Genomic DNA, 13951 nt, shown 5'->3' with positions numbered 1-13951 from the left:
CGGTTGACTGTTAAAGGAGGCTTGGCTGTCTGACCAATATTCCATCATATTGGCATATTGACTTGTTACCGGCATATCATACACTAAGGCATCACAAGCAACTGCGTAAGGGGCCAGAAGGTGCAAATCGACAACCACCACCCCTCTCATGCAGTCACCCAGGATAAAAAGGTGAGAGATTGTTGTTGCACTCCAACTGATATGCCTGCATGATTTGAAGTCATCAAGGACACAGGAGAACGGACTGGACCGGCTACGAGATTGAGCATGAGACAACAAACCAATGCGACCGACACCATAAGCATGACTGGGAAGCCACCAACCAAAGTAACCACATGAGGTGACAATAGAATACTGGACCATGGCAGTAGGAGGAGCAACCACGTGGTAACACCAGACAGTCTGATGCCATATGACAACCATACACAGTCTACAAAGCAGGTGGCGGGAAGCAGAGCAACACGAACTAGGCAGACATCAACTAACACAGCTGATTCGAGAGCGATACATCCAATTGCATGCGGGTAGCGAACTGACAGACCTATTATGCGCTCCATGGCTAAATCATTGATACTTAAAGGACTATAAAAAGCAATGTTTCTCCAATGTTAGGTTACACTTTGACAGTGTTAGCAGTGGCTAATGAAAGCTTAGTGCATAATAAAAATTCTCTGTCCCGGAGATCAGTATATCTTCTTCACAAATGTCACTGTATGTGGATTGATTCTGCAGCAGAAGCAAAGCAGGCACATGTGTCAACTGAACAGTAAATATGCCTAATGTGAACAAAACATCAATACCAATTGATTAGACGGCACAGTGAATCCAGATTAACATTGATCATCCATCCTCTTTACTACCAAACTAATGCCTGGAGCATTGGCTTTCAATTTTGGAGTATGTGTGCCCTTTCTGCTTAGAAAACATGAATGACGTGCTAGACTTTACATCGGAAGCTTGGAAACTTAACATGGTTCTAGTTCATACCTTATAAAATGCAAAATGACCACCACCTAACTACAATTGTTTGATAAGTCCATTGATGTGTTGCAGCAGATCAGCTTATAGGCTCTCCATTGAGGCAGCAGCTCATTATGGGTAGAAGGAGAGATTTAGGCCTTCAAAACACCATGTAAGATTTAAAGCTTTCTTGAAATTCAAGGAGGTACATTTAGTACCCTTCCAATTTGACTTTATGATGAGTCCTCTGTGTGGGTAACTGTGTTGCCATGAGACAGCTGATAGCCCAAGCCATTCTATCACCTTCCAAGGCTAAGCATAGACTTGAACCTGGACTTTAGTCCTAATACAGTCCTACTCTATATCATGATCTCCTCCTACTTCTCTCTCCCTTTCTCTATTTGTTTTATGTCTCTCTGGCAACACTAGGATATAAAGCTAATGCCTTGATCAGCATGATGGGATAAACCTGGGACCCCAGTATGCCTAAATGAAGAAGAGAGAAGGATTTGTTTGGATCTTCAACTAATTTTTGTTTCCTGTCATCTCTGAAATGAGGACTGCTGCTAATTTTAGTTTATCTAAGCTAAAATTATGTACCATGGTTGGAAGATATATAGCAACAGTATGAAAACCAATATCAACCAAAATCATAATCTTTTTGAACATATAATAAACTTGAATGTTTATTTGTCCAGCTAGTTCAAGGTTGCTAGTTTTTTAAAACATGTATCTTCTGGCTAACTTGATATTGTCTCCATGTTCTTCAAAACAACAGCTGCCTCTAGTGTTAAATGTGTATAATTACAATTAACAAAACTTTACATTTAAGGAAGACAGAACCGAAAATGAATATATGATGATTACCAGCAAGGTTCAATCATTGGCTGACTCTATATAAGGTAATGGATTAGATTAATTTAGCTGAAAATAAGCCCCACAAAAATGAAATCCAAGTAGTGTCTTCCAATATATATGTGCAGATAACCAACAAAAGATAGACACAAATGCTTTATATAGATATTTTTCCTTGGCTTTGATGGGTTTATATGTTTAATTGTGCTCTAAGCTCACTAAATTTTCTTTTGATTTTACTATTAAGCAAGAATTGTGAATTTACCCTATTATTTAATGATTAGTATTACACATTAGGGTTACATATTCTACTGCCTTGTTCAGAATTGTCAACTATTATATAATTGTCCCTTCTTGTATTGCATTAGATGATCAGTGTGAATAGAATGAAAGCAGATACAGTAATACTAATTTAAAGTACCTGTATATACTCACAGAGAAGCCCTTCCTTGGATAAGCCAACACTTGAATTTTTAACACAAATACTGTGAAAAATGTGCCACCCACAGATACGTCAACTATGAAGATTAAAATGTATATACATTTTGAGGGTCAGCTTATCACAAGTGGCACATTTTTCACGGTATTTGGTTAAAAAAAAGTAAGGGTTAGCTTATTCAAGGATGGGTAATCTGTATATATATAGCACTTTATTTTGATAAAGATGCCTCCAATGATCTACCCTCCTCTTACTGCTGTCGTGCTACATCTTGATTTAGGAACTGGGAATAAATAGGACCTTTCTAAATATTATATAGTGCTTAGCAAATTTAAGCTAAGGGCTGAGCGCTATGGCTGAAAAAGTAATGGAGCTAGGGTAAAGGAAGGGTAAGATTTTGCTAAAGAAATAAATCCTAGAGTTGCAAGGGCTTTCAAAACTGGAATAAGAGGCAACTGTGTGCTCCTCAGTGATCAATATCCAGATGCAGCGTTGGGCTTCTCTGTAAGAAATGAGAAAATGGAAGGGAAGTTTAAAACAGAGAAACAGCGCAGTGACTTGAGGTTTTGCTATGATCTCTGGAAGGGAGATCATACAGTGGTTTTCTACTCAGTTATAATGGAAACTTTAGTTCAATAGGTCTGGAAGATATCAGACAGAGGGACACTGTATGATGATATTAGGCTGTGAGAGGAATCAGAATGCTGGTCCTGCTATACCCGTAGTTTCTATTTTTTTTGCAACTCTTTTGATATGGAGACACTAAAGCAAAATTCAGGCAAGCCATTTATTGATTATTTTTGCATTTTAAATCCCTATTGATATATGCATTTAATGCTTAAATATTTCAAAAGCAGATTTATATACAATAGTTTCTTTTATTATTTTCCATGTAACCAGATAGAAAATCAATCAATAATGCATATATTACAGAGGACCAACTGACAGAAATTGCAGAAGTCTACAATCACTTGTATATATAACATATGTAAATGACTACATATGACCGCAGGGCTTTAAGGTATTAACATAGCATATAGGATATAGCATATAGATAATAATACATAAAACCAGAAACACAGTTCAGGCATTTAATAATAGATTTACTATTGGAAAAAAGCACCATCTTATTTTTATATAAAAGTATGAAATATAATTATGGCAACTCCCAAGCTACAAATGTAATGCTGAAACCACATTTTGGTGAACAAAGTTTTCTAATATTTTCACAAAACACTACAGCTGAAGAAATAAGAAGACAACCTCATGTCTACTAACATAAATTAGTTTACACACACAAAAACAGGCAAAACTGAACTTCCAATTAATGTTCAGTAATAATAGCTTTATGGCTGGGCTCTTGCCCGATTATTCATAAAAATTTGTTGCCCATTTGAGAAGTCTTGCGTTGTTTTTTCATAAGGTTACATCATTTTTTTAAAACAAGTACATACCACCCACAATAGTTCTCCAAATATGTTCATAACACTAAAACAATATTTGGTAAAAATCTCTGCTTAAAAAAAAGACTACCCATACTGCACAATATTCACCATACATGATTTTTACATCTAAGCCATCTAAATTGCTTGTCTCTGTCCTGCCTTTCTTTCACTAAAGAAAGTGATGCAAACCAATATCCTCTCTTTTTATAGGTTATACCTAAAAATGATTTATAGAACAGAAACATAATTCTATATTTACAAATACATCCCTTTGCCAAGCTAAGCCTGCATGATCTATTTTGCTTCAGAAACAGAAACAAATATTAAGAAAATTAAGCTAAATATTGTGAGGTATTGTTTTCTTAAACAATCTGTTAAACAGATGGGCATTACTGCCAATGACTCAAATGCCCAGGTGCCATTACTACAACTGCTTGCCACCCACTTGTGCTATAAATATAACAGATTCCTTCAAAAATCATGTTTCTTCAACTTTTGCTAGAGCAAGAAGGATTTCATATCTATCATAAATTTACCCTTGCACTATTTAATTTTTTTAAGTCATTTTTTTTAAAGCTAAGAAGGAAACTATGTTAAGAGTTGTTTCCCCCACCCCTAAAAAAAATCCTTATATGAACTGGATTTATTCAAATGGCTGGAAGAGAAAGGGACAGTTTTATTTCATTAGCAAATGTGACCTCATAGCATAAGAAAAGGACAGACCTGCTTATAGTACAGTGTTTCTCAACTTTGACAATTTTAAGGCATGTGGACTTCAACTCCCAGAATTCCACAGCCAGCAATGCTGGCTGTGGAATTCTGGGAGTTGAAGTCCACATGCCTTAAAATTGTCAAGGTTGAGAAACACTGTTATAGTAGGAGATGATTATATGATGGATTGCATCACTTCAGATATCTGAAGTAATTTTCTAGAAAAGTTAAAAGCTTCATACAAATGTATGTGAGGGAAACAACAGGCAACAACTGACTAAATTAAACCCTCAACAATTTAATTTTGAATTTACAAGGTTTGTGTCTGCTTTTTTTTTAATGTGAGATTTAACTTTATTATTTCATATCTGTAGCCTGAAGCAGTAGCAATAGCACTTAGACCTATATACTGTTTCAGTGTTTTACAGCTCTCTCTAAGCTGTTTACAGAGTCAGCATACTGCCTCCCCACAATCTGGGTCTTCATTTTACCAACCTTGGAAGGATGGAAGGCTGAGTCAACCTGAAGCCAGTCAGGATCAAACTGGCAGTCAGCAGAATTAGCCTGCAGTACTGAATTTTAACCACTGCGCCACCACGGCTGTAGTAGGCAGTTACACTACTGTTGAACAAGAGGAATCAGTTAAATGTCCATATTGGTTGCTTACTGTAGTATGGTGTTGCCCTTTGAAATTTCCCCAGATTTTTCATTAGGACCAGGACAAATGTTACTCTGTAGATAGCAATCCTCAGCCTGCTTTTCTAACTGTATATCTTTTTCACCCAAATTATCATTGGCTCATGTTAAAAGCTTCACTGGGGTAATTTTCATGAAACACCTATAACTGCTATCAAATGACATTGTCCTCAACATTGGCCACAATTCAGTATACTAAATGAAGAAGATTGAAGGTTATAATCACTAATACCGAAGTTGTCATTGTTTTTATCATAACACCAAGAGAACCTGAAGATTTTGTCATTTCACCACGGCAATGAAATGAAATGAAAGAATATTCCAAAAGCTGATATTATGAGTATAACCGAGAAAACAAGCCTCACTTATTAAAATACTTGGCAATTGGCAGAATATTTAAGTGGTCCATCCTTGGCTGCAATGCAAAGGTTGCACTTGGATTCCTATTTTCTAATGCAAATACTGAACAGGAACACAGATACAGACAATTGAATCTCTGGATATTTCATACGTTTTTCAATTGTAACAATCACATAGTCTTTTTATAGCATTTGTTTTGCAATGACCTGAACCTTATAATTTCTTGTACAGTACACTTGTGAACTGTAATAAAACTTCTTTTAATAAAAGAACTGAGCACATATAAGAATCTACGTTTCTGAGTAGATATGGCAAAAACTATTCACATCAACGTATTATTCTGCTGTATCTCATGAACAGATAACTCACCAGCCTTCATTTTAGTTTTTAAGAGCAAGCAAAGGCGTACCGTGCCTGTTTTAATCTTAGCACGCTAAAAAGTGGGGGGAAATGTAACAAAGTCCCCAGTTATTTTTCTTGATATTATGCCATCAGTGCCCTATTTGCTGCAATCTTTCTTTCACAAAAATAATAACCTGTACCACATCAGCCAACAAAAGTTTGTCCACTCTATTATAATTGGTAGAAAGGATTCCTGCTGCAAAATGCTTCTAAGATTAGTTATAACATTCCTAATAAGAACTTTAAAATAGCTTCATCTAAGCCAGTGTTTCTCAACCTTGACCATTTTAAGGCATGTGGACTTCAACTCCCAGAATTCCACAGCCAGCGTTGCTGGCTGTGGAATTCTGGGAGTTGAAGTCCACATGCCTTAAAATGGTCAAGGTTGAGAAACACTGATCTAAGCTGATTTTAAAGTTACCTAACAACATTTAAAACAAAAAACCAACAGGGATCATGCATCTGCGACTACAGTGGGATTTTCCCTTTTCTCTTTCAGAACATTCTCCCAAATCAGGAGGAATGTCATACAAGTAGCTTTGCTATTCTATTTGGATTCAGCCCTCGGGCCATCCTCCGATGGCAGGGAGGGGACACTATCCTGAGAAACAGTATCAATACTTTGTGCTTCTGACTGAAGGTGGACAGATACCTCCACAGCTATTTCTTTGCCGTGGTCATTCATTGAACCGTCATCTGAATCTCCTGCTGGTGAATTGCTGCGCTTTATTTCTGGGTTTAAGGGATAGAGTCCCTCTTGGACACCAAGTGCTTGGGTTTGTTTCACTCCATCTCCAACTTCATCAGGGTCATCAACATGCACTGCTTCAAATATTTCTTCCATAAAGGCCTTGCAGTTAAGGATTAGAGGGGGCAGAGGGATACTTCTGGCAAGTTCTTCAATGTACCGAGCAAACTCCATGGTTTTAAACTGGGTGACCTTGGCCAGCTCTAAAGTTTTGGCAGAGGTAATAATAGGAATGCGTTTGGCTATTTCAAAAGCCTTCTGTAGCTTCTCAGCCCCTTCAGTTCTGAAGAACTCATTGATGGCTTTCTCCGTTTTACGAAGATGGCTGCTCATCATGCACAAACGTGTAATATTTAAGATTAGGATGATAGTAAAAGCAACTAGGCAGACAATCATGTAATAAATGCCCATGTCTCCAGAGGTGGAGACCACTCTGAGGGTGACTGAATAATAAGAAGTGCCATTGTCATTTGTGACACTGCAAGTATATCGTCCCCGATCACCAAAGACTACACTTGTGATATTGAGGATATTGTCAGAGATCACCAGTCTTCCACCTAAAGATACAAATAGAAAAAAAAATATCTTAATATTGTAAGATCAAATTATGCTTTTATATTTTCTCACAAAAGATGGGGCCATTTCAGTTATGGTCCCATCTCCCAATAAATATACACCCAGAATTTCTCTTTAATTATTTATAAATTGGTTTAAATACTCTTTTATTCTAATTTGCCTTTAATTCTGGGAGCTGTTCTGAATTTTAAAAACTGTTGTTCCTCATGCTGTAGAACAAACATAAACCACATGAAGTTTAGCAGGAAGAAATATTCCATACCAGATTTCTACAAATACCTTTTATTTTGGATTAATGTTACCCATTTATTTTCCTTTTTTTCTATGAAAATATCTCTTTGTGAATACTGCAATTGTAGTTAAATCCTCTAGAGAATAACAGCAAGTGGATACTTGGATAAAATATTTTAATGCCTGCATGAAAGGGGGCTTTCTCATCCAGAGTCTAAATTAATAGTCAAAACAATGATCTTTAAATCTTTGCAGCAACTTTGGTTTAAGATTCCAATTTTCTTGGAAACTCTATGCAATGTAAACTTAATTCCTACAGATGGGATTCAAATAACTAGATTCAGGATCTGATTGGGGTTTCTTTAACTTGTTCTTTCTTAAGAGAAAGAATTCTGTTGCTGCAAATCCAATCTTCCTTGCAGCTCTTGTAAATTCTTGTAAACTCTTTAAAGGAGACTGCTTCAGAAAATGCTGTTGTTCAGTCAGGCATTCAAAGATTTTCCTGCAGATTCTTTTCACTCCAAATTCCAAATGATTATAATGTTGAAGCAACTTGATTGAACAACCTATTTATTGCAAGATCATTAAATTATATCTCTATATATACATCAATATATACATCTATAAATTCTTAACTGTCCAATGTTGTAATTTAAGAGAGATTTGTAGTACATTGTAATACAGATACTTTTAAGCATTGTGATCTCACATCTCTTATATTTTTTCTTTCGTGCTTATTAATGGAATGTGACAAAGAAGAAAACCTTTATGCGCATTACATATTGAGTCAAGCTTATTGTAAGTTTAGACAAATATGTGTCTTACCTCTTCCACCTTGCTCCAGAAGATGCCCCTTTGAGTTGTACCAGAATATGGTGTCCCGCTGGCTAATGTTTAAATTACATTCAATGAAAACACAGGTACCTTCTTTTGCTATGATATCCTGAGGAACTGGAGATTTTGCCAAGACTTGAAAGACAGGGAGAAGTGATATGTTGAGAGGCAGGAACCTTGATCCCATAGTCCGGTTGGAAGTAACATTTTCTTCAGCAAAAACACTGAGGTTAAGAACCAGAATCAACAGGCAGCAGCTGAACTTCATGGAAGCTTAAAATTAAGAGCTTCTTTTGTTGAATTTAATTACTGAAGAAAGTTAACACTGAAACAATGTGCATTATCTTGATCACCAGAGAAGATATTGAGTGATGCATCAACCATTGTCTTTGAAGATGCCTAAAGAGCAAGTACATGAGAAATCCAACTAAAATTCTAAAAAACATGAATGTGAGTTATTAAAAAATACAAAACTGTATGGCAGTGGTTCCCAACCTTTTCTATACCCCACACTCCTAGAACACTTCTTATATAGTCTTGCACCCCTTACAAAAGTTTGAAACAACAGCAACAAATTATGCATATACACTATAATTTTGAAACTTCTAAACCCAAGTTTTCGTACCCCTTGGAATATTGTCTCGCAAACCCAGGGGGTGCAAGCACCCTCGGTTGGGAACCCCTGCTGTATGGGTTTGTAAAACTTATGAAAAGGATATTACAGTTAAAATTGCCATAACTGAGACCTAGCTTACATAATAATAACAAGAAAAGAAATGAAAGAAGTAACTGATTTGTGGTGGCCACATGACCTATTTTCCTTCTTATATTATAGGATTGGATCCAGAGTTTCTACCATCAAAAGAGCCCTAGTGGCGCAGTGGTTAGAATGCAGTACTACCGGCTACTTCTGCTGACTCCTGTCTGCCAGCAGTTTGCCAGTTCGAGTCTCACCGGCTCAAGGTGGACTCAGCCTTCCATCCTTCCAAGGTCGGTAAAATGAGGATCCAGACTGTTGGGAGCAATATGCTGACTCTGTAAACCGAGGGCTGTAAAGCACTGTGAAGCAGTATATAAGTCTAAGTGCTATTGCTATCAATGGAACAATATCTTCTGTCTGTGGAAGTTGCCATCAAAAACGCAAATTCCACTAACAAAAGTCTCCCCCCATTTCCCTACCTGAGCTTTCTTAACAGTTGACAGTATTTGCAATGGCTCCTTCCCTGATCAACTCCATAGAACTGATTACTTGACATTACATTTTAATACCTCTCCTCAACATTTTGGAAAAAAATAACATACCGTAAATGCCGGCGTATAAGGCGACTTCCGCGAGTGCTGAAATCGGCGCCAAAGACGGGGGTCGTCTTATAGGCCGAGTCGTCTTATACGCCGGAAATACTGGTAGTTTCCGGCATATAAGATGACGTTCTAGGAATGTGGCCCGGCTATAAAGACGGGGGTCGTCTTATACGCCGGGTCGCCTTGTACGCCGGCATTTACGGTAGTTCAAAAATAAAATACAAATATACCTTCTATTTGTATTTTATTATTTGCTAAATGAAAATGAAAGATAACAGAACTCAGGGTGGATAATAATTGATGGTTTTTTAAAAAAAATTAAAAAATCAGATTTTTAAAATTTAAATTGGATTTTTTTATTTTTATCAAATTTATTTTAATAATGCTTTTGGAGTAAAAATCTATCTAAATATAGTTTTCTATTCAAGATACATTAACAGTTTATTCAGCATGAAATGGAGCTTAATCGTGTAGCACGAGACTGTATATTCTGCAATATTTTCATTTTTAGTAAACTCATTCAATGAATCTAAGCTCTGCAAGCTGAGATAACATGCACTGCTTGATGCATTCACACAATTTCACAGTAACCATGAGATAAATCATAAAACAAAGTTCAGGAATATTTCTTTATCCCATTGTTTTGCAAATCTATGTACACTGCAAACTGTATGATTGTTTAAAGAGAAATCCATCTGTACCAGGCTCTAAATGTTTTAATTAAATAAAAGAATTTGAGTAGTTCTCTAACTATGTGTGATTAACCTATTAACCTAAAATCGGTTCTGATATCGCTGTTTTACTAACCTGACAGCTTATTATTCTAAATAGGAAACCTTCATTTTGTTTGCAAATAATAATATTAAAGATTCTAACTACCAGCAAGGATGAGTCCTTACGTTTAAAGAGCATCTGTCATTGTAGATCCATCATGGCAGTGCCTGCCAGCGGGCATCCACTCACCTGCTGCCCGCCACATCCCTCACCTTGTTGTGTCACTGTCGCATCACCAGCCATCCCATTAAAGTGAATGGGATTGTTGGTGAGTCAACAACAGGTCAGAGGAGAAGCCATTGCAGGACAGAGATGACAAGTGCTCTTTAAAAATTATGATTTAAATCAATTTGATTTAAATCAAGCCTTTTTACTAGTGATTTAAATCATGATTTAAATCAACTTAATTTATATCAAATCCACCCTGACAGATCTAGTAACTGATCTCAGTCTAAAATAATTCTAATAGTAAAAAATCAAAGCTTTATATGATTTGAAGAGAAACCAGACCAAACAATGTAAGAGGAATGCAGTTCTGATATCTTATTGGAAGCTTGGACTTAAAGAGTAAGCAGTAATAACATACATATTTGCATACATACATATGATATATGTGTGTGTGTGTTTGTATATACACATACACGTTTATTTGTACACATACATAAATTTGATCAACAAGGATTCCCATAAATACAACACATTATGCAGAATGGCAAACATAATCACTTATAATCTGATTTCTAAGGAGGCTTAACTGTCTACAAATATTGCAAATTGGCAAATATATAAAAACTTCAGAAATCCCATGTTTTTTATTTCATTTTTTTTCTATTTTTTAGTTTTTAATTTCTTGTTAAATTTGCTGAATCTGTTATTTCCTTTCATGAAACAATTGAGACTTTAATATTAAGTAATCAGCTTAAGATTGAAATCTTTCTCATACAATGAATACTTTGATGTAAGTTGCGGCAGTTCTTTTCTCAAGACTATACTCAACATTGGGTTAAAAAGTCAAATATTACACTTATTCTAATTGATATTTTAAATTGTAATTAATATTGATGGAATAGAATATTGTTTTCTCTTCCCTTTTCAATACTTTAAACTATCTAAATGATAGAATGTTAATGAGTTTTAATTATATGATATAAAGATCACTGTGTTGAAACCAGACCAAACAAAATAACTCTCAATAGGGCTTGGCAAAGCCTTTGAAAGAGCTGCTTTGCAAAGTGAGTTAGCATGATCAAGTATACCCAATTCTTGGGTTTTGATGACTGGGGCAGTATCACAAAATGATTATACAAATTTGCAGGTGTATCAACAGACAAATATAATGTGTTTTTCAGTGAAGCAATTGATACAGCTGGAAATGCATATATCAATATTTACAGGTAGCAGAAAAAGCTTTAGCAAAGAATAAAAAAAATTGAAAAAGAAAATGAATTAACCCCCAAATTAGTAGATACAATTACACACTTAGTGCATTTTCTGGCAAAATACTTCAGTGCTTCAAAAAGGAAGATTAAAATGTATTTAGGCAATAATCTCTTTACAGTAGCTGCTTTAGAAAAAGAGGGATACCACATTAACTCCCACAAAATGTTTAATGAAACACATCAGTGACTTGCTTCAATGTTGAATCACAAATTGACCTATTCTGATGGCAGTTTCTAAAAATCATGAAGAAGGTGATGCAACTATTGGGGTCAAAGTTCTCAATTACTGGGATAAAAAAATAATTGAACTTGTGGTATCTATCCTCAAGCCTATTTCTGTGCAGAATAACAAATATTTTATTTTGATGCTACCATCTCTAGTGACATTTCCTTGACAATATTCTCAGCATCATGGTCAGTCCTTTTCTCAGATGATGCTTGAGTTACTAATTTTAAGAAGTGTTGAGCATTTCATAAACTTCTTCCTCAGAGTTTTATTTTATTTATTATTTTCATAAAACCTCATAGAATCTATCAAAGGTGATAATTAGTCTCTGATTTCTAACTGAGAAAATAATCAGCTTTCAAAAGCTCGAGGTAATCATATGCACCAATTGCATATGCTCCCTAAGTATGGGAGCAAGTTTGCATAATACACAATAGTTTTGAATGCTACTGAATTTTTCCATTATTCCACAGACTTTTTTGCTATCTAATCTTTCCTAATCTCCTGACCACTGCTATTTTCCATACCTGCTTACAAACTGTACCCCTTACTATTAAATCATTTTGTAAGATATTAATCATTAAACTATTACATGTTATTTAACACCTAATATAAAAGACAATTAACTGAAAAACATTCTTTTCACTTAATCTTTGGATTAAATGAAAAATATCTTTGAAGGCAACAAATATATACACGAAGCAACCAGGAGCTGAGATTGACATTTTATATCCAGTCCCCAAAGGTTTCTTAAGAATTATTAGCTATAATTACCAAGATTCTGTGCTTCACAACATCAGCCTTCACAATAACTAATGCAATTATTCAGGCAATGCAACATAATCAAACATTCAGCAAAGATATCACAAGGTACATATATTTCATTTTACTGCAATGATCCAAAGGTAGGCACAGACAATATTTAGGGGAAATGAAATGTGTGTGTGTGTGATGGAGAGATAGACAGACAGACAGACATCAGGATGTTGATGCTTCTGAAATCTGATACTAAATTTTTGGAATATTTGTTGTCTGATTGTAGACTGATGTTCTTATGGACCTTTCTTGGGATATCCTTATTTATTTGGGGTGACTTCGAATCACCTGGAGACTGCTTGTGCATGTCCCTGCAGTTTTTGGGAAGTGGTTTGCCCTTGCCTTCTTCCTAAGGCTGGGAGAAAGAATGACTGGTCCGAGGTCACTCAACTGGCTTCATACTTAAGGTGGGACTAAAACTGCTGGTCTCCTAGGCTCTGACCTGGTACCTTAACCACTGCACCAAACTGACTCCATCCTTCTAAGTACTATTATGATTATTGTTTACTCCATCGAGAGGCAAGGTGTGAGAGCTCAAGTTAAAACTGCCTGGAAAATCTGTGGGCCCAGTTCATCCCGACAGCCCAGACTGAGGAACTCAACACAGGCGCAGCTCTTTCTCCGACCCTGTTGATTTAGGGGAGAGGTGGGGAATGAAGGACCCTTTATGACTTGTGGACTTCAAGTCCCAGAATTCCTGAGCCACCATGGCGGGCTCAGGAATTCTGGGAGTTGAAGTCCACAAATCATAACAGGGCCATCGTTCCCCACTCCTGAGTTAGGGCACCTTACTGTATCTGCATTGCTTCTCCGATACACGAGCGGAGTAGTAACAGCCTGGCCTATCCCTCCGCGGCGATATACCACCGCACTCCTGCGGGCAATTTTTCCACCACCATCTCCACTGCGCCAACAACATCATCCCTCCCCCTCACATCGCGCTTGATCGCTCCTGTTTAGCGAGGAACGTCGGCTGCGGTCTCTCTTTCCGGCCTCTATGCCCATCCTCGCCCTCTCAAAGGCCCACCACGAAGACAGCCAGGCCTACCTGTTCAACTAGCAGCTGGTCGGTAACTTTTCCTGCAAATTCGTCATATCCGGTAACGAAAACAACGAGGTCACCTGTCTTCCGGCTCA

At 36.6% G+C, this 13951-nt stretch overlaps 1 protein-coding gene across 1 annotated transcript; it reads right to left on the bottom strand.

Annotated features, from left to right (window-relative positions):
- Positions 1 to 4739: 4739 nt before the first annotated feature.
- On the bottom strand, positions 4740 to 13927 carry MFAP3 (microfibril associated protein 3). Its single transcript, XM_039335765.1, has 3 exons — positions 13863 to 13927; positions 8249 to 8656; positions 4740 to 7173 (listed from the first exon to the last, which is right to left on the bottom strand). Exons 2-3 carry the CDS (start codon positions 8523 to 8525, stop codon positions 6416 to 6418), a joined length of 1035 nt encoding a protein of 344 aa, XP_039191699.1. The 5' UTR covers positions 8526 to 8656; positions 13863 to 13927; the 3' UTR covers positions 4740 to 6415.
- Between the last annotated feature and the right edge of the window lie 24 nt (positions 13928 to 13951).

Source organism: Crotalus tigris, unplaced genomic scaffold, assembly GCF_016545835.1.
Source record: "Crotalus tigris isolate CLP2741 ecotype Arizona unplaced genomic scaffold, ASM1654583v1 scf7180000017658.5313226, whole genome shotgun sequence".
Taxonomy (NCBI): Eukaryota; Metazoa; Chordata; class Lepidosauria; order Squamata; family Viperidae; genus Crotalus; species Crotalus tigris.
This window is presented reverse-complemented; position numbering and strand designations above follow the sequence as displayed.